The 21,388-nt window shown below is 44.1% G+C and overlaps 1 protein-coding gene across 6 annotated transcripts in view; it reads right to left on the bottom strand.

Annotated features, from left to right (window-relative positions):
* Positions 1–633: 633 nt before the first annotated feature.
* SYT16 (synaptotagmin 16) overlaps positions 634–21,388 on the bottom strand; it is a 141,663-nt gene continuing 120,908 nt past the window's right edge. For all 6 annotated transcript variants that reach the window (XM_043549381.1, XM_037901130.2, XM_043549382.1 and 3 more), the window contains 4 exons: positions 19,413–19,669; positions 13,658–14,101; positions 11,645–11,834; positions 634–1,410 (listed from right to left, as the gene is read on the bottom strand). In XM_043549381.1, coding sequence (XP_043405316.1) covers positions 1,097–1,410; positions 11,645–11,834; positions 13,658–14,101; positions 19,413–19,669 — 1,205 coding nt within the window. In that variant the 3' untranslated portion in view covers positions 634–1,096. The remainder of the gene's footprint in view (positions 1,411–11,644; positions 11,835–13,657; positions 14,102–19,412; positions 19,670–21,388) is intronic.

The following is a 21,388-nucleotide window of genomic DNA, read 5'->3' on the forward strand; positions in this document are numbered from 1 at the left end:
GACCAAGTGGGATTCTATTCCTTCTTGTGCAAACACTGCTTGAGATGGGTTCGCACAAGGGGAAGTGATAGCACCATGGGGCCTGCAGAACCCTCCCAGTGATGTCAGAGAAGGAAAAAATTCACCTTGACTTTCAGATCTCTGGAATATTTTATGGGATACTTGAAAAAGCACTTTTTACTTGGAGCAGATTTGACTCAGTCATTGAAAGATAATAAATATGAAACCCCACTATGCACAGAATCATTCTTTCAAGCGAACCTCACATTAAGAAAAAAATAAGAAGAGTGAACAATGATCTAGAATAATCGTGGTTTAGGCACCAAGGCAGATGTGCAGCTTGTTTTGGTCTCTCTCTCTCTTTGTTGTTTTGTTTTCACAACAATAGAAGCCACAAACTAAGAAAACAGGGAAACATCTAAACATGCATTATATAACTACTATGTTAAATTGACACCCATCACCTCATACAAACATCTGGTGATATAGGTTGCACAGGAAATAAAACATGCTTACTTCAAATACTAGTAAATAATACAAGAAAGTAATGGCAATCTCTAGGCACTTAAAAGTTTACAGAGAAATCTTTAGTGCTTTCCCATGCTACCTGAAAATATATTAATCAGTCTTAAGTGGTATCAAATGTTTCTCTCTTGGATTTAGAAACACTGTAGTAAAAGGAAGAACGAGTGGCATGCAGTGCTAGACTAATGACGTCATCTGTGTATCAAGAATATTTGCATACATCAATAATAGGAATGGAGGTGGGAGAAAGACATTACACCAGAAGAAAATAGCAACAAAAACAATTTAGATCAATGAGGCATTGACGGCAAGAGGGTAAAAGTAGCTTTGTGTTTTTCATAACCACTTCCCTTCTGGTTATCGTTTGGGTGAGAAAATGTATGAAAACCCTCAAAGGCAACAGGTAAATTTTCTCACTGGGCCCCAGCACCTACATTCACTGAGTGTGCTGAGTTTTAAAAATTCAGTTAAAATAGACCCGGATGGTTCATAATGTTTGCTATGGGATGGCTGCTTTCAGCGGGGTGATTATGGGAGGATCCAGTGGGCAGTCCCAGGAGCTCAGGGACCATTAGGATTCCAGTAAGGTATGCCACCTGCAGACCTGCTGCCCTTTCGTTTCTTTCATTTCTTGCCAGTGGTTTTGCTCTTCTTCTCCGCTGCTGTTCTGACCCATAGAAATCCAGCCAATCATCTCCTTGCGCTTCATGCTGCGCCGGTTGTATATGGAGATCATCAGCGTGACGTCAGAAAGCTGGAACAGGGCAACTTGGAAGACGAACGTCTCCTTGTAGATGGGGTTTGGTTGGCCTCGACGGATGGATGTCTTGCAACGAGACATCTCCTGGCCCATGGAGTTGAGAAGGCAGAGCTTTCCATAGGTGTCTGGGACAAAAGAGAGAAGAGACACTGTTTAGTTTTGTTGCTACTAGCGAAGGAATATCAAGGGGGCAAATGAAGCAAATGGGACCTTTGTCCGAGTAAGCACTGAGTAAAAGCGGAAGGTCAGATCACCTCTTTCCATCATAAAACCCATGGGAGGGGCATAAGAAGGGAGGAAAACTCCGAGGATTTCCTTATCATTCAGTCTGGGTGGGCAGGCAGGGTCTGCTCCTTGGCCTCATGTAATAAACTTCAAGTCTGGCCCTAAACCCTACAGGTCCCACTGGGAGGCCATGACCATCTCCATGGAATCTTTGCTCCAGCTGAGGTCCCAGCACCCCCTCTCCATTTCCTGGCAGCATGGCTCCATTGGAATTGCTACACCAGGGCCTCCCCTGGCTACACTTGCCTCTCATGACTCGCCTTAAAAGGAGGCAACCACTACCTACTATCCTGGACAGATCATGACCCCATAGACAGCCCTTCATAAGTTCCTGAAAGGGGGAGGCAGGTTCCATGGAGGCTGCTGACCACTCTCCTCTTTCTTGTGGGAGAGGAGACATCTGCATGCAGTAGCATGATCTGGCCTTAAGTAAGGATTTCAGAGTTTGTCCCAAGCTTGCAATAAAACCCTCTTTTTGCTTTTCCTCCTGAGTGCAGCAGAATCAAGGTCAACTTCATTCATTGTTCAAATTCTCTAGCGTACAGACATCTGTATTAACTACATTACTGCTGTGCAGGGGGCTGGACTTGACTTCCAGTCCTACATTTCCATGATTCTAGGATAATACCACCACTAACATCAAGTGCTTTCTACAGTCAAAATCCCCAATCTCATCTCATCCCACAAATCCTGCTCAGTGCAAGTTTACAGACTATTCCTGTTTGCAGGTCACTTTGCCAGGTCAACCCAGCTCTAACCTTTTTAAACAGCAAAGACCAAGGTTCTGCAATTTAATATCACCTCAGAGTGCACGAAAGATAGGAAATAAATTACAACCCACTGTCTCCTTCCTACAGCAAGTCTATCCTTTTCTATTCCTGTTTGATGTGCTATGTTACGCACTTATCTGCTGAGAAACACAAGGTGTGAAATTACACTTCAGGTGTGAAAACACTTCTGTAGCTCAAAAGCAGGGCTCTCCATTCCTCAAACTGTTCCACTGAAAAAAGCTGTCAGGAAACTGACAATTGAGGAGTAAATTGTGAGCCTGCACAGCTGTACAGCTATCAGGTTATTGCAGGAAAAGTTCAGCCCTATCACCAGCTAGCTATGGCAATTTGGCTGCCAACATCACACTAGAGACAAAGTAAATCTTGCCAACAAAGATCTTCTCCGTAGAGAGAAAAGGAGAGCAATTTATTCTGTCATGAAATAGTCTGCCGATTGTGGCTGGGAAGGAAAAAAACCCACTTAAATACAAGAAATGTGAATAGTCCATGTGGCACAAAGCAGACTACAGGTCCCATGTATTTTACTGAGAGCTGAACCCTACTTTCTGCGGGATGGCTTGTGATTTTGATGGCACAAATCTGAATCTTGCAGAAGCTTCAGATACATTAAAAACAATACAGAGTTTGGGGGGGGGGGTTGTTTTTGTTTTTTAGCTGGACTGTATATGAAAACAAACAAAACAATCAGCACAGGGTTCCTGGTGTTATACATGGGGATTTTAGTTTATTTTACCTTGCAGGTGTCTGTACTGACAAAGCATAGCTGCACTGTAGAAATGTGTCATCATGAAGCCAGGGGCTCTGGCTGCTGCTCAGGGTACTATGGGGGCTTCTTGATATTAGAACTGGTTGTGGGGGAAAGTTTCAGGAAATTTTGGGGGGAAGTTCTGCCCTTACACAAACATGCCCTTGCTGCAGAAAGTTTGGTTTTAGGGCAGGGGTAGCTCCCAGGTGGAAATTCCAGATGGAAATTTTAAAATGGGTTCCAGTTAGGAACTAGGTACAATGGCTCTATTCTTGGTCTACTAGTTCCTGGAACTACATTTACTTCAACTGAACCCAACAGTGGCCAAAAGGAAATGACTGAAATCTCCACTGGGATACTCAAGGTAGGTTCTGGACAACCTCAGAGCCTTGACATTTGGAGGTTCCCCCACAACTAAGGTGCACCAATGACCAGTGGGTTCTAGCATGAGAACACCCATATAATTTCACCCGGTGAAGTCAGACAGGATTTGAAGCCAGCTGGCTGCAGCATGCTTCGCTCACTGAAGCACCCAGTCCCTGGGAGAAGCAGCACTAACATTCGCTCTGGGAAAGAGCTCATGCAACTAAAGCATAATACAGATACCTCTCTCGATGTGCTAAGTGTCTGTCTTTTCAAGAGACGGGAAACTTCACTATCAACGCTTCAGGCAACAAGCAGCAGGTTTTTTTGCTCACCTGTCAACCCCAGAGAGTGGGAGGGGAGGGACTTTAACTGAGAGTGAAATCCCTAATGTTTCAGCTCCTAGATCTAGAGTTTAGCATGCCCATTGTGTTACATTAACGTATGGCAATGAGTGTATCAAATAAACATTACTATACAGCTTGTAGAGGGCAGCATTCTCAGCGACAGAAACAGTAACTCAGCTGCAGCCGAATGAAAACAGCACTTCAAGCTTCCGTTTCTTTACTTATTGGGTTAGCACCCATTAGTGCTGCTTTATTTTATGACCTATCAGCACATCCTTGTAAATCCTGTTCTTCAGGTTTGTTGCAGATTTGCTGCAAACATTCACCTCCACCTGAAACTTGGGCTTAATAAGATTTTTACCCTGGAGACTAGTTTATATTCTTGTACACACTTTTAGAAAAAATCTTTTGGCTTGTTTTAAAGACATCAGAATGGTGCTGGTGCTGGAATCAATATATATCCAGCAGCAAATGTATTCCTTTAACTCAAAAATAGCTTTGCTTTGTATTTTCCAAGATGTGAGTCTGTAGTACGGATTCTGCTTTTTTATCCTTCTTACACATTTAAAATAATTGAGTTAAGCGAAGTTACTGGGCACCATTGACTACTGGGCGTATAATAATCATTTGAACTTCCATTGCACTTCCCACGCAAAATCTCTATGCACTTGCCAAAAGTTAATGAATTTACCGCTTGATTTTCAGCTATGCTGATCACCCACCATCAGATCCTAAGGGTTATTTGGGGGCAAATTCAGGGGTGAAGAATAAGGGATGCTGAAGGATTAATTAAAGCATTCTCTCTCCTTTTTTTTTTTTTTTCCCTGGCAAAGCAACTAGTTGTAACTCTGTCTGTAACTCACTGGCAAGTGCATGTTGCCTGATCTGCCGGTGATAGGAGTCTGGATAGCGCCCTACCTACAGAGCTTGGCTGGACCTGTAGCAGTTCTAGCTTTTCACTCTGGAGGTTCCCAGTTCAGTGACCGGTATGTTGGTGTGCATCCATAGACCATCATCTTTGGAGCTGTGTGGACTTTTACTGCCTACCATCTTATGCTCTCCTTATGTTCTACAAATTATCCCAGGCACTACAGAACGTTTTTTTAAAGACAGAAGGGAAGGCAAGAACCCTACTTTACTTCTCACCTGAAACTGGTGATATTTCTTGAAGGATTCCATAAAAATCCTGACACCTAAAAGTAATATGAATTATAGTCAACTGCCATTTTAGCTCATTTGCCGGACCATATGATTCTCCTGAGGGGTCATGGCATGCCTAGCCATCCAGAGAGGGCTACAAAATCTGCTAGGTAACCTTTAGAAGGGACTGGAGAAGTTTTGATTGGTTTCAAATGATTGTGTGGGGGCACCCAAATCATAATTGACAGTGGTGAGTATGGGGAGCGGTGTCACTTGTTTGAGTGGTACAATATGCCCAGAGAAAGGTTTTGTGCTAATGAATTATGCATTCTCATAATTTAACCCAAATTTAGTCCCAGGCTTTTCTAGATTCACACCTCTCCCTGTTCAAATTCCGATGACAGAGAGCTCTTAATTCACACAGGAAATAATTAACAAAGGTGTAAACACATCAGGCATCAGATAAAATTTAAGACCAGTCAAGGTTTCAAGTTCCTCCTAAAGCAAATCAGGACTGTGATATCAAGGTCACACCTGGCGCTATCTCCTAGTCCTCCTTGTCTTGGTCACCTCACCCCACTCAAATACCGTACAAGGTAGGAAGGATTTTTTAGTGGTGGGGCACTTGACCGGGACTCTCGAAACCTAGGTTCAGTTCTTGGCTCAGCCATGGACTTTCTGTGTGACCTTGAGTAAGCCAATTAATCCACCCTGTACTTCAGTTCCCAAGGTGGGAATAACAGGACTGCCTTGCCCTCACCAGGGTGTTAAAAGGATAAAATCTGTTAATGATCGTGAGGCACTTTGATACCATGGTGATGAGGATCATAGAAGTTCTTAGCTAGATAGTCTGCGGTATCCTCTGCACTTTTTGCCCCCACTACTCATAACACAGATTGGTTTTTGTTCATCAGCCGTTAAATCTCGATTTGTGGAGCTTTTCCCTTTCCGATTTTGATTTGTTCATTCTCTTTCCCTCCCCCGCCCTCTCTTTTTTAACAATAATGCTATTGTGTTTGTTTAATGGGGTTAATATGCTGCTGGTATGATAATGATCATGTATGGTTGTAATTATCATGTGTGATTAATTCTGCACTTGCTGAAAGGCTGTGAGGGTTATTCTTACCAGCGAGGAAGTCGGAACAATAGTGTTCGACAAGGGGCATTATATATTAACATGAACCCCACAAGAAATGCACAGAGGGAAAGAATTAAGATTGTGCTTGGAAGGAGAGAAGTCAAACAGAACAGCAGGAAATGTCTGGCAGCTCTTTGGGGCAGGAGCTGTCCTTTTGTTCTGTCTGTACAGAACCTGGCACAACAGGGTGCTGGTCCATGACTGAGGGTCCTAGACACTACCCCAGGACAAATAACAACAATTAATAACACATAAGACAAGGACGTTTATCAAGGCTGCAGGTCCCAGCTGTCACTCACTGTAAAATACCCCCACTTAAGTGAGAATACCGGATTTTTGAGGAAAACACCCAGGAGACTAAAATATAAACCCCAGAACCATCCCAGGGGCCCACTAAAATAGTGTGAACAGAACATGGAAGGAAAGGAGGATAAATTCTTCGCTTCTATAATGGATGGAAACATGAGCACCAGCTGATGAGTTTTAGGAGGAGTAAATAAAACAAGATACATATAATACATACATCGTTAGCGTTAAAATGCGGAGAGGGTCATCACGGAAAAAGGGACATACTACAGAAAAAAGTGTGACACTTTCTCGTGGTGCCTGGGACTGTGAGTCACCTTGTTAAACCCCTGCTTCAGCAAGAGAGAGACTGTTGCACTGGGGGGATGAGGTACGTCAGCTCCCTGACACCACCAGCCCATTAGCCATCCAAACAAACTCCTTGGGACTGTGCCAGCTCTTTCTTTGCCTTGCCAGTAACAATAGGTAGATACACAGGGATCACTTAGGGCCGGATGCTGCAGCCCTTCCTTTGGTTTGTATTCCCAGGGTGCCCAGTGAAGTTAATGGAACTACTAACATGAGTAACGACTGCAGACTCACACCTACAGCCCGGCAGGTCCAGGTGAACAATTCCTGAAGTTCTAGCCTGGACCAAACTACTTTTAAATGCCACTTCTGAGTCCTTCTTAGGAGATGCTGTGTCAGAAATTCAAGCAGCAAAAAAACTGCTCACGTGCATCATAATGTTGAGATTTAAAAAAAAATTAACGTTGATGGATCACTGTCATTTTTGAAGGATAAATAAGGGCAGCTGCAATATTTAACTGACTCAGTTCAGTGCTCAACAACATTTTGTTTTGAAGGTTTTGTGATGCATAAGATAAGTCCGGGGGGGAGAAACCATTCTTTCCTTGTTCAACAAACTGTCTCTTGCAGCTTTTGCAGACTCCAAGATGCTGCCCTCTAAATCACTGAGGTCCAAATGTAGTGCCTGCCTCTGCAGGTGTGGAGGCCTCCCCAGGCACCAGAACCACTGTGGATTCGGGGAGCCGTGTAGGGGGCATGCATGCCACATGAGGCATGGAGCTCAGTTATGGAGGGTCCTCAGTGGGGCAGAGAGCCGGGTTGGAGTGAGGACAGAGCATGGTAGGGTTGGACTAGAAGATTCACTGCTGTGTAGCTCCTCCTGCTGTTTCCCCTACACTCTGGTGAAGGCGGTGGGTGGATGTGGGTTGACTAATAGGCGGCAGAGGATACTAAAGCCATTGGACTACAGCAGTGCTTAATTTGTACCAGTGCTGAGCCCCGGCACCTCCGGGCTTGGCAGTTCGTAGCCTCGGCACCTCTGGGCTTGCCGCATCAGTTATGAAAGTAAAAAAATTGCTTGAGCCCCGGCACTTCTTTCATTATACATGAAGCACGGAACTGCAGTAGTATCCATAGAATAGCTCTGCAGCTATCATGCAGTCTGTGTGCACGTAGGGGGGTGGGAAAGATTCTTTCCCTCCTGCTGCCTCCCCTGAGCATCTGCCCAACGCCATCTGGAGAGTAAACATTACACTTCTTTCGACAGCTACTAAGCTGGCAGGGGCTATGACATGGGAGGTTACTCCTGCACTCCATGCTCTCTCTCAATGTCTTCTCGCATGTCTAATGCGCATTGCATAGCAGTTTGGTTTTCCACTGCCTTTTACGTTAGCTGTCCCAAAGCCCTTCACAAAGCCCCATTGTGCTGGAAGCTCCTGTTACGCCTTTCAAAAACAGCGCTCTCAGCACTGGACCCCAGAACACGTTTAACTGAGAGAAGCAATACTGGCCAGGATTCTACGGCTCTCTCCCTGCTCCTCAAAAACAAGATAGGATTTTTAGTTTCTACCTGGAAAAGGAGGCTTGGTTTAATATCTTATCCAAAGAACAGCACCCTAATCAGAGCAGCAGCTTGCATCTCATACTATTTCACTGGAGTGCCAGCAGTGGTGATGACTGCAGTTTCTAGCATGGGGTTTGGAGCCAAGTGTTCCCTTTTTCCAACCCCTTTTGCTCTCTTTTTGATAGGTTTTTCTCTCACATCACATTACCAGTAATTTTCCAGGCATGCAAGTACAGTATAGAACAGAAAATAATGATGTGACTTTGGATGGGGAAGCATATTGTGACAGATATGGAACTTCCCTGCAGTAAATTATGAATATTGTATGCTGGCCTGGCCACGGGGATGGTGTTTATTGTACGACTATATTGATTTAATTCAATAGTGAGCTGTCTGGATACAGGCAAGAAGTAGGAGAAAGGCTCAAGATAGCCACTTATCAGCAAATACTTAAGTGCTAAGGGACGCTGCCAGACTTATTTGCTTTGTTGACACTGTCAGAGTCTCCAATCAGCCTACAAAACTGTTTTAACCAGCAATAATCAGAACCCTGCAAACATGAGAACAAAGAACTTGGGCAGGTTGTAATACAATGTCTTCTCAGGTATGTCTTCATTGCACAGGTTTCAGAGTAACAGCCGTGTTAGTCTGTATTCGCAAAAAGAAAAGGAGTACTTGTGGCAGCTTAGAGACTAACCAATTTATTTGAGCATAAGCTTTCGTGAGCTACAGCTCACTTCATCGGATGCATACTGTGGAAAGTGTAGAAGATCTTTTATACACACAAAGCATGAAAAAATACCTCCCCCCACCCCACTCTCCTGCTGGCAATAGCTTATCTAAAGTGATCACTCTCCTTACAATGTGTATGATAATCAAGTTGGGCCATTTCCAGCACAAATCCAGGTTTTCTCACCCCCTCCCCCCCACCACACACAAACCCACTCTCCTGCTGGCAATAGCTTATCTAAAGTGACCACTCTCCTTACAATGTGTATGATAATCAAGGTGGGCCATTTCCAGCACAAATCCAGGGTTTAACAAGAACGTCCTAACCCCTCCCCCTCCTCAGACGTTCTTGTTAAACCCTGGATTTGTGCTGGAAATGGCCCACCTTGATTATCATACACATTGTAAGGAGAGTGGTCACTTTAGATAAGCTATTGCCAGCAGGAGAGTGGGGTGGGGGGAGGTATTTTTTCATGCTTTGTGTGTATAAAAGATCTTCTACACTTTCCACAGTATGCATCTGATGAAGTGAGCTGTAACTCACGAAAGCTTATGCTCAAATAAACTGGTTAGTCTCTAAGGTGCCACAAGTACTCCTTTTCTTTTTGCTTCATTGCACAGTTAACCAAGGCTCTCACCCAAGTTTTAGGCCAACCCCCACTACCATCCACACAGAAAAACCTCTGATCCCAGGTTTGGAGATGTTGTAAGCTTTGGATACCTGGCCCGGCTGGGAGTGGGGTTAGAACCTGGGATGGAAGCTGTCCAGTTTGCAGTGAAGATGCAGGCTAAACCATGTGAATGATGACAGCCCTCCAATGCCTTCCCACAATTCCCCCCGGGCATCCAGAAGGACAGACACATTCTGCCACAATGCACTGGGAACGAACCACAAAACAGCTCAGCTTATTGCAGCACAAAGAACCATGGGATATGGCCCTGGAAGTCCTAGCCCCTCCCCGCACACACACACGTGAATGTAGCACCAGTGAGGATGCAGTAACTTGGGGATGGCCTTGCAGTGCGGCTACTCACACCCGGGCGAGGCTAATCTGGATGCCAGTCACCCAAGTAAACTCTGCAATACCTTCAGCGGGATAGAGGGCTACAGAGGAAGTAGACAGACACAGGGGCCTGCTGGGTGTGTGTGTGGGGAGGCTAGGCTTGCTGAGGTCACCTTTGTGGGAGGATAGGACTCAAGGCAAGATAGACAAATGTGCAGACTCTTTATTGTTTTAAAATCCTTTTTCTCTTACTCTTTGTTCCCATTGATAAATAAATCATGGTTTTAAGAAGGCTGTTTTGTTTCCTATAATACCACTGGTCACTGGCTCTTGAAGGGAAGAACCACAGGTGCCCGAAACCAGCTGGAACTGCAGAACGAGACTGTTTCATACACAGGGTAGTATAGCCGAGGTCCTGGTCTAAGAGTTGAAGAACTGCATGATCCTAGCCTGAAGCAGGAAAGAGCATGAGGGCCAAGACCTGAGTTGGGAGCACTCAGAGACCAGAAAGAGGCAGCTAGACCTGTGACCACAACATATTTGAAGATTTTCATTGAAATTCTAAGAAAATCTTATTTCTTGAGGGTCTTGCTAGCTACAGGTATTAAGTAATTGGATACCGGGCTTGATCCTGCAAGGTTCTGAGCGCTCTGGCCACAATCTAGCAAAGCAATTAAGTACTTCAATGGAACTACTCACATGCTTGCATTTAAGGGTGTGCTAAAATGCTTTGGCAGATCAGAGCCAAAGGTGCACAGCACCCTGCAGGTTCAAGCCCAAAGAGTCTTCATTTATAGATCCCCGAGTCTTCATTTATAGATCCCCAGCTCAAATCAAGCCCAGGTTCACAGTGACCAAATGTTGTTGCCATCAGGTAGATGTCTGGTGGCTTATGTGAAATGGCCCACATCCAGTTCTCAATGGGCAAGTAACCACATCACCAAAAATACCTCCTCAATTGACGCTAGTTCTCAGATGAGATGACGGGCCGAAGACTGAAGGGCCATGAAGTTTGAACTCACCCCTAGAGGCGGTACCTTTTAGCCTTGAATGAGGCACATTGGCAGCAAAGCTGACTACCACGGCTTGTGCTACACCAGCACAGTGAATAAAGCGCAGACTTTGGTCAGCATCGCTGTTAATGTGTCACGCTTCACGAGCACTAGACACAATTAAAGCATTAAATATGTACTCTTGGCTCCGATTTTATTTTTTATATTAGAGAGGATGGCTGGTCCAAAGACATGGGTTCAAGGCCCTGCTTTCCCACGGACTTCCTGTGTGGCCTTGGGCTGATCACTTAGTAGCTCCATGCCTCAGTTCCCCTCTATAAAATGAGAATAATACCACTTCTTTGCCTCACTGGGATAAATACATTAAATTTTGTGAGGCACTCTGATACTATGCTAATGGCAGCCTCATCAGTACCACAGATAGATATTTTATTCAAAACGCACAGGCAAATTTACCAGCACATGCATTTGGAATAATATTTTTTATTCCACTATTAAATGTAAAATTCAAATGTGCAGAGACTCAATTAGGAAATAATTTCATTGGATAGCTTGATGTGGCAAAAACTGTATCAAGAAAATAAAACCAGGTTGTGGCTCAGTGGCTCTGTTGAATAGGTGTGCCATTACGAGAGATCTCACTTACCGGGCGGCCTGTTTACAGCAAGGTTGCGGAAATGGCTGCCTTTGATCATCTCTACTGACAACCGTCCGGTAGTAGCATTGTACGACAGTCCCACCAGCAGCTCTGGTATGCCTCCGTGAGACAGGGACTGTGTTGAAGAAGCGCTATCGCTGTGAGAGGTTGCCGACAGACTGATCTGAGAGTCTCCGCTCTGCAGGGAAAGAACAAAGAGAATCCCAGTGGAATGCTCAACACTGCTCCCCCTTTAATGTATACCTTGGGGTCTAATTGGGTAGAACTGTGATGTTCTTCTTGGAGTTGCCAATGACTAACAATCATCTGCATGAATAACAATGGGGTAGAAGATAGAACTGCAGGAACAAGTCTCCAGCATCACTTTGCAGAAACACATCTTTCAATACTCTCTCTCTAGAGGCCAGAAGCCCTGTCTAATGTGTTATTACTAGTGTAAATCAAAGCTTTTGAGATAAACATATGCTCCAGTACATCAAAAGTCGAGTAAATTTCCCTGAAAATGACTTTCTGATGGAATGTGTCTAGCACAATCTTCTATCTTTTATGTCACTTGCTGTATATTTTCTTGCTTTCTTCCTAGTTACCACCATGTTCAGTTCTCTCCTCCCCCTGCAAATGCATTGTTTATTATTCATTTTGTATGCACAATCTCATACGGAGTTTCTTTTATATGGTGAAAAGTCTTACGCCTTGTCTACACAGGGAAATTTTCCAGCATAGCTATTGCAAAATAAGCTTTTTTGCAACAGCTATTCTGGAATAGCTCCCAATATGGACACTATTCTGGAATGCGAGTGACTTTTTTCTGGAATAATTATTCTGCTCAATTCCCTCCTTTTCCCTGCCTCTTTGCAGACAAGACCTTAGAGGAAAGGGTGGCCTGTTTTAATATTTGTTAGTATTTTTCTTTTTACCAAAGGATTGAATATTAGTACAAGGCATGCCTGCTTTAAAAAGAAAAAACAGAACAAAACAGTATGTTTGAAAATTTAATAGCTATAGTTTCAAAATCAACCTGATGACACAGCAATTATCCTGCTACTCTGATATCACAGATGATCTAATCTGGGATTGGAAATTGGGATTTTCCAAGGAGATTAAAGGAGCAAAGTGACTAAATCCTACAGAAGCAAGGCACCAAACTTCCTCAGACTTCTTGGAAAACCCCCAGCTAGAATGCTCTTGTGGTGATGTTCACTGTCTATACACAGGACTCTGAAAACTGAGCAGTTCTCTGGAATGTACAAGAGGCTGCTTAAAATATTCAGGCCAAATAAAGTGCCCAACTGGTAGAAAACATGCATGTGTAGATGCAAATGGGTAATTATGGATGCAAAATGGAAGGTTGGTTGTTTCGGCAATGGACCTTTTTGTGGGTTCTACTGCATATTTTATGAGCAGTTACCAGTCTGTGCCCATGAACACATCTTTTGTGGATGGAATTTCTGTGCCTAATTTTGAAAACTTGGCTCTCTAACCTCAGAACACAATAGATTACATGGAAACATCTGGTCCCTGAATGCATAAAAGGTGGAAATTCAGTCTTATGAAAGAACATAAGAACGGCCATACTCGGTCAGACCGAAGGTCCATCTAGCCCAGCATCCTGTCTTCCAACAGTGGCCAATACCAGGTGCCCCACAGGGAATGAACAGAAAACCATCAAGTGATCCATCTCCTGTCGCCCATTCCCAGCTTCTGGAAAACAACCACTTTAAAAAACATGCACCCTGCTCCCTTTCAATCCTTTTGAAATGTCTAAAAGGAAGCATTAGTGAATGCGTCGGGTAATATGGACGCTGAGCACTGAGCTTTCTCTAACTAGTGCTGACATTCATCGCTTGAGACCAGGATGAAAACTGAGATCTGAATAGTGGTGCTAGGAAATGGGCCGGCAGCATGTTTAAGAATCCTTAATAAAGAAGTTGGTGGATTAGCCAAGTCAGCTGTACCCCTCCACCTCCGCCAATGACACAGTGAACTGTTTAACAGACTTACGCTCATATCGCTCCTTGGCTCCAAAACCAGTGTCACCTTCACTTCCCTCTCCTGGTTTAGGCTCCTCAGATAAAACAGTTGCTCCCCCATCATCTGTTCCCGGATCATTTTGCGCACTGCATAGAGACGGAACCTGAGTGCGTAGCTATTCAACTTCTCTGGCTCCAGCTTATTAAAGGTCATTTTGTCTTTGAACACTGGGATGGGTCCTTTCTGAATGCTCGTCTTTCCCCTCTGTTTCTTGCTGGGCATCAGGACTGTGTGAACTTGCCAGGTGTTCACACCACTGCGGTCTTTGTCTGGGATATCCTTAGCTTCCAGGATAGTTACCAGCAGCTTTTGGCTTGAGGCCTTATAATCGAAGATGACGTCTAGGTCACCGCATTTAGAAATGGGTTCATGGGCGCTGTGATGAGCTGGAAGACTATTCCCTCCATCATGTTCCTGCCATGGAGAGAATAAATAAAGGTGTATATATAAAAAAGCATTTTCTTACACAGGCCCTATTAAATCAAACACCTCAAAATCATTCGAGATAGGATAACCTGCAAACACGACAGAGACCAAATACAAGGCACGTTGGCATCTACCGATGAAAAGTGCTATATAAGAACTAGGTATTATTATTATTAATTATTATTATTATTATTATTATTATTATAGCCTCATCAACTCAATCCCTAGATGGACTGTGGGTCTCTTTAATAGTGAAGAAATATCCTGAGCAAAGCACCATTTGCAAAAAGAACACAGACATCCTTACGTGCATCTTCCAAATAGGCTACCCCCGACTGCGTACATCCACACTGCATCTGATACTGAGCCTCCCACCTACAGTTGATGGGCTTGTGCACTAGCCCCCCACTTCAAGGTTTGAGAGCCAAGCCCCAGCCCAAGCTGCACCGTCTACATAGTTGTTATTCTGTCGACCCAGGCTGGGAGGGCTCCCTCCCAGATGCAGTGTAGATATACCCCAAATGTGAATACAGTACCCACCTTGAGAATGTTATATGGTCATGTGAACATACAGGAGTTGGGCCACACTTTGTGGTGTTTTTATTCTGCTCACCTCGTATTTGGAGAGCAGGCAGTCATTTAGCAAAACAAACCATCTAAATGCCCCTTTTATTCTCTTGAGGGGCCAACGCTGGTTAATTGCTGGGTTCTGCACTGCATCTCATTCACAGCTGAGTGGCGGGCTGTTGTTCTGAATTTGCTTGCGGCAAGAGCAGTAGAAATGGTGATACAGAAAAAGAGTCAGATCAGATTGGGGGAGTGGTAAATAATGCCGAGGACAGGTCACTGACTGAGCTAGACCGCTTGGTAAACCGGGTGCAAGCAAACGATATGCCTTTTGATATGGCTAAATGTAGATATGTATACATCTAGGAACACAGAACGTAGGCCATATGAGAGACTGGGGGACCATATTCTGGGAAGCAATGCCTCTGAAAAAGATTTGGGGGGCCATGGTGGATAACCAGTTGAACATGAGCTCCCAGGGTGACACGGTGGCCAAAAAAACCAATGAAGTCCTGGGATGCATAAACAGGGGAATCTCAAGAATGAGTAGAGAGGTTATTTTACCTCTGTATTTGGCACTGGTGTGACTGCTGCTGGAATACTGTGCCCAGTGCTGGTGCTCACAATTCAAGAAGGATGCTGATAAATTAGAAAGGGTTCAGAAAAGAGTGACAAGAATGATTACAGGATTAGACAACATGCCTTATGGTGACAGACTCAAAGAGCTCAATCTATTTAGTTTAACAAAGAGAAGATTACGGGTTACAGTCTGTAAGTATCTACATGGGGAACAAATATTTAACAATGGGCTCTTCCATCTAGCAGAGGAAGGTATAACACGTTCCAGTGGTTGAAAGTTGAAGCTAGACAAATTCAGACTGGAAATAAGGCATAAGGGTAATTAACCATTGGAACAATTTACTAAGGGTCATGATGGATTCTCCAACACTGGCAATTTTAAAATCAAGATTGGATGTTTTTCTGAAAGATCTGCTCGATGAATTATTTGGGGGAAGGTTTTTTTTGGCCTGTGTTATACAGGAGATCAGATTAGATGATCACAATGGTCCTTTCTCGCTTTGGAATCTTTGAATCAAACACTCCTTTGCTCATCTTCCACTGTGTGCGTCTCCCTCCGAAGTGCCTCTAACCTTCTCTTCACATTGAACCCTCATATTTTCATGATGAGAACTCAAAACATATAAGCAACACGTGTGTAAAACAATTGTCAAATTACCTTTTCTTTCGGCTTCTTTACAACATTTATTTGATTAAACAAGATGAAAAAGCCCACTGTTGCTCACTTCACCTGTTGATGGGGGTGTGCGAGTTGCTGTTCCAAGGTGCTTTTTATCTCAGAGATAGAATGTGTTTCATGTGATAAAGAGGTTGCTATAACAATCCATCATTTGTATTTAAACATGTGTATACACTGTACTAGGACAAGATTTCCAGTTAATACTCAGAAGGTGAATCATTGCTGGTAACTGCAAACTACCGAGGAGGGCAATTTCAAGCCTTTATCTTTTGTTTTTAAACTAACATTTCTTTTCAATATGTGGATCTAATTACAACATAGATTAGGGGCAATAATAGTGATTCCCTTAAGAAGCACTAATGGGGTCTATTTATCCAACAAAGCCAGATTTTCAACTACCTCCCATCAATCTGACAAACATTTAGGCTCCTAAATGTATAAGTGCAAAATCCCACATTTCCACTTTCACATAGGCTGGTTCCGGTAGTTTGCAGTTACCTGACTGGTGCATGCAAATACAAGTTTAAGAGAGAGAGAGAGAAATGCAGTGAAAAACTGGCCCCCTTCTGTCCATGCAGAATTCTTGCTAAGGCTAGCCAGAGAAGAATGACACCTAATGAACACATACAAATGGCTTGTTCCAGAACACCACAGACACAGGACTTTGCACGCGTAAGTGCAATGCAGGACAGGTTGTTCCGGAGAACCCGATCACGTGAGTGACGCTGCGTGGCTGTCAAACTACTTCTACCAAGTGGCTGGAGTAAGGCTTAAGGAGCAAGTATGAGAAAGATTGCACTTCAGCCTGTTTCTCCCCATACATGCTCATTCCCATTTTTTACCATGTGCATTTGCCATTCAGGAAGTGGGATCACAATGGGTTTGTGGCTTGCTAACATTCAGCGTGGGGGACTACATTTAGTGTGTAACTTTACGTGCACCTACTTATTGCCTCCGCTTGTATTTGAGCTGAAAAGCAACAGTTTTGTGGATGATGCACAGCCCTGTAGGATAAAGTATGCAAAGATGGCCTTTGTACTTCCACCATCCCTGGCTGGCTGTGCCAGTCGAGCCTCTTGGCATAACTTAGAGCCTGCTCTAAATCATGCCAACTAACAGTCCTCACACCAAATACTAATACTGTAGCCATTGAAGAGTTGGATATCAGGCTGTCTCGACCAAGCTCCCTTAGTTTTGGCTATGTCCCTCACGCCGGCCCTAAGAAAGTGGGAGAAGTGGCAGAAGCTCCATCAACTCTCTGGCACCAGAAAATGGTTCTCCAGTGGCATTACCCTTCCACGGCTGGCCTTTCTACCTTTAGTGATGATTTGTGCTGGCAGTGCAGCACAAAGTCAACAGCCAGCTGGCACTTCCAAAGAATTCTCTGATGTCTGGAACCTATTCATGTTCAAGTTTCCTACAAGGCAGAGGCTGCTTGCAGAAGCTTAGTCCTGCTCCTAATGAAGTCACTGGTAAAATTCCCATTCCATGGCTTATGGGGGGGCCATAAATATCCTGTAAATGTACTGACTATACAAGCAACTGCACTGAAATCCAAGTGCTGTGTGGAGTTAAGTATTTCCACATGAAATAAATGTTTTTCTTTTACAGTAAGGCGTACTGATGTATTGGGCTCAATACAGGAGAAAGTGGGGGAAATTATAGGGCCTGTGACAGACAGGTCAGACTAGATAATTTGATGGTCCCTTCTCTCCTTAAACTGTATCAATCTACATGGATTTAAGACAAATACCCCTCTCAGTATAGTGTGTCTTTTTTAACAGATCATGAGTACAGGACAGAGTGTATATATATGTAAAATACACATTCCTGCCAGAAAAATAAATAAATCTCACAGAGCAGGTAATTATGGGAGCAGCCTGGAAATGCCCTTTGAGTATGCACCGCAGGCGCACAACATTACAGAGCTTGCCTCCAAACAGAGGCCTGTTTGAAAGTAGCACAGCAATGTCTGGGTATCTCTGGAATGTCAGAACATTTAGTTCACTCAAAAAAAATTATCTTCCATTAAGCCACACAATGCAGTCAGATAAGAAGCTACTCACAGCAAACAAATCAGGATCCAGGTGTATCTGAACTCTGTAATTCTCTGTGCGCTGTTCATGTTGTTAAAATACATGCACCTGGGGCAGATTGATAGGCACATTCAAAATAGAAATGAAAAGAGGACACTCAAGATTCCGCAGCACTTGTGCACCATGATGGACATGGAATAGACAGAGAAATGGGCACAGGATCCACAGATAGATAATCATCATGGCTCACAGTAATGAAGAAAAAAGAGTCCAGACTGTTATTGCAGGAGGTTCTGGTGTATCAGGCCATATATGCAGAGCTGATCTGTGCAGCATTCAAAATGACTGCCTATTTTTACTGCCTCTATGTGAATGTCTGCTTTGAACAGGTCAAAAGCCCATACACTGAGAAGCTGCTTTCACTCTCTTCAATTGGGTGGAAGCACCTTGCTCACAGGAAGGGAATATTTTCTGCCAAGCCCTGTTTTTCCTGGGGCAAAGAGATTAACTTGTGCAGCTAAGGGATGTTCTTTTTTGATTCAGAGATGTGACCTTTTGTGCTTTTTTATTTATTTTTTTTAATATTGGAGGCTATTCGATACTCTTGCAGAAATTAATCAGATGGTCAACAATAATCCCTTGATTATTATTTTTTTTATAATAAAGGAACAACCCATATTTAATCATATAGAAAGAGGAGAAGGGTAAGTAGTGAACTAACCCAAAAAGGGCTGTCTTAGAATCTGGAATATTTGCCGATAGGTATTAGCTTTGAAATAAGGGCCAAATCCTTAGGTCTGGCCAAGACCTGCTTGGTGACATATGCTGGATGCAGGAGAGGAAAAGGGGGCTGTAAACCTCCCCAGCCATGCCCCTGCCTGCTGTAGAAATTCGCTCTTTGTGTATGGAGAGCAGTGTGACAAACAGCTAGCTAAGCTAGGGAAGCCCCCAGCCGTCCCTTTAAGGCAGGCTTTCCAGATGCTTCACGCTGCCTGAGCAACGGAAAGCAGCCAGAAGGGGAACTAAGGATCTGACCCAGTAATCATACACTGTATCCCTACAGACACACACCACATACACAAGCAGTAACAAATCCACTTACCTCCTTCAAAGCATGATAAAACATTGTTAGCTAATTCATAGTAACTTCTGTCATGCGGGAAATGGTTGTGATATGATTAGTGTGTGAAATCAGACAATAAAACAGCCTCTCTGAAGGAATACTAGTGAAGTCTATTCAAAATTCCAGCAGGCAAAGTATCAGGAAAAGGGAAAACACACACCAAGGTATGTGCATGCATGCACTTATTAGGGATTACAATCCTGGGTTGTGCAAATTGATTTTTCACTTCATTTCTTCCCTAACATTTCGGACAAGAATTCCAGACATCTTCAGGGAACAGAAACACGGTGTGTAATACAGAATAATTCACCATACCTCAGGGCTCCAAGCTGATGAGCTGTCAGTTGCGTCATTTCCTTCAAATCCCTGGTTGCTGAACGCTGTCTCCATTTGCAAGCTCCCTTCTGTGGTTTGTTGGCTAAGGCTATGGGCAATGCTAGCCTCCATTCCAGGGCCTTTGGCTTGCATGGTACCCCTACTCTCAGAGGTAGTTCTTGAATCAACAGATATGTGGTCATCTTCATGATACGATAGGTTGTCTTGGAAACTCAGTTGGCTTAGCCCATCCAGTTCTAACAATATTCAGCAAGAAACATCATTTCAGAGTGATTAAAATAACATTCTTTTTTCTCCCCTAATTTATCCTTTTTTTCCCCCCACTACAGTATGAGCCTGGCAGGAACAGCTCTGCTTATGAGACTGTGAGACCCCCGGCATTGAACCCACAAAAATCACACAACCCGCATAAATCAGCATTGCAAGGAATAAAAACAGCTGCTCTCCCTCTGCATCCTGAGCAGGGAATCAACCTGCCTGACACAAAGAAAGACATCGGTCACACAGGATGATCACAGGGACGTTTGGGAACACGGTGCTCAGGACGCCTACAGTATGAAGGCAGCACCAGTCAAGAGACAGATCAGGCATGAAATGGAAAAGTATAATGCACGGGCCTGATCCTGAGAGAAGGGTGTGGTGGAGGGAAACCAACACAATTTCCTCTTCTCGGGTGGTGGGAAGCAACACATCGGCCAGCACAGCCCAATAGGAGGACAGGAATGGGGGCATGGCTTGGGGTGGTTCACAGAATGCCTCCCCTCACACTGCATCTCTCACCTGAAGAGCTTTGGTTAAAGCTGCTCTCCAACCAAATGGAAACTCTGAGGAAGGTGGTAACGTTAACTCTACCAGTCTGAGCTTGGGTCAAACCCTCCCTGGGACACAGGGATGCTCATCGGTGCAGGGAGATGCACATTACAACTCTCCTGCCTCCCCAGGACAGCTTTTATGTATCTGATCCACAGGTCTATCCCACGTGATTGAAAATGGAAATGTTACTCACGCTGACCAGTAACCGTAGTTTGTCGACATTTGTGTCCCTTTAAGTGCTCTACTTTAGGTGTGCATGTGCCTCTCAGGCCCTTGGCTGGAGATTTCTAGCTAGCAGTGTCCATTTGGCCTGCATATGCGCCCTATGCCTCAGCAAACACAAAGGCTATTTACAGGCGTGCGGGAAAACCACCCACAGTTCCTTCTCTACCCAGGTGTCCCCGAGGGAACAACTGAAGCAGAGGGGAAGGAGGGTGGGTAGTGGAGCCCCCAGTGGGACACATCTCAAAGAACTTCAATTACTGCACCGGGTGAGTAATCTTTTCTTCTTTGAGTAGTGTCCCAATGGGTACACCACTTCAGCTGACTTCTGAGCAGTATCCCAGGAGGAGAAGGGAGCTTCAGAACAGAGTCCAGAACTGAAGATGGTGCTACAGAGCCAAGTACCACATCAGATCTGATGGCATGGAGCAGGCTGTAATGCTTTAAAAACATACTGAAGTCCAAGTAGTGGCTTTACATATCTCAGATACTGGAACAGTCTTCAAAAATACAGTAGATGTTGCCTGTGATCTGGTTGAATTTGCTCCTACGCCCTGAGAGGGCTGAACACCAGCAGACTCATAAGAGGCAGAGAGACAACTCGATATCCATTTCGAAAAGTGTTTGAGCAGAGATAGAAGCCCCCTTAGAGCTATCTGCGCAGGAGATGAAGAGTCTAGATCATCTACTAAACTGCTTATTCCTATCCAGTAGAAGGCCAAGGCCTTTCTAACTTCCAGGGTGCAGAAATAGGATTTCTGCTGAGAGCTATCAGGTTTTGGAAATATTACCGGAAGATGGATAGACTGGGTAAGATGAAAATCCGATGTAACCTTTGGTAGGAACTAAGGATGTGGACGTAAAGAACATTGTAAAGGGTTCCTACGTCCCTGCCCCTACAGGCCAACATTATGGAAACT

Source organism: Chelonia mydas, chromosome 6 (genome assembly GCF_015237465.2).
Source record: "Chelonia mydas isolate rCheMyd1 chromosome 6, rCheMyd1.pri.v2, whole genome shotgun sequence".
Classification (NCBI taxonomy): Eukaryota; Metazoa; Chordata; order Testudines; family Cheloniidae; genus Chelonia; species Chelonia mydas.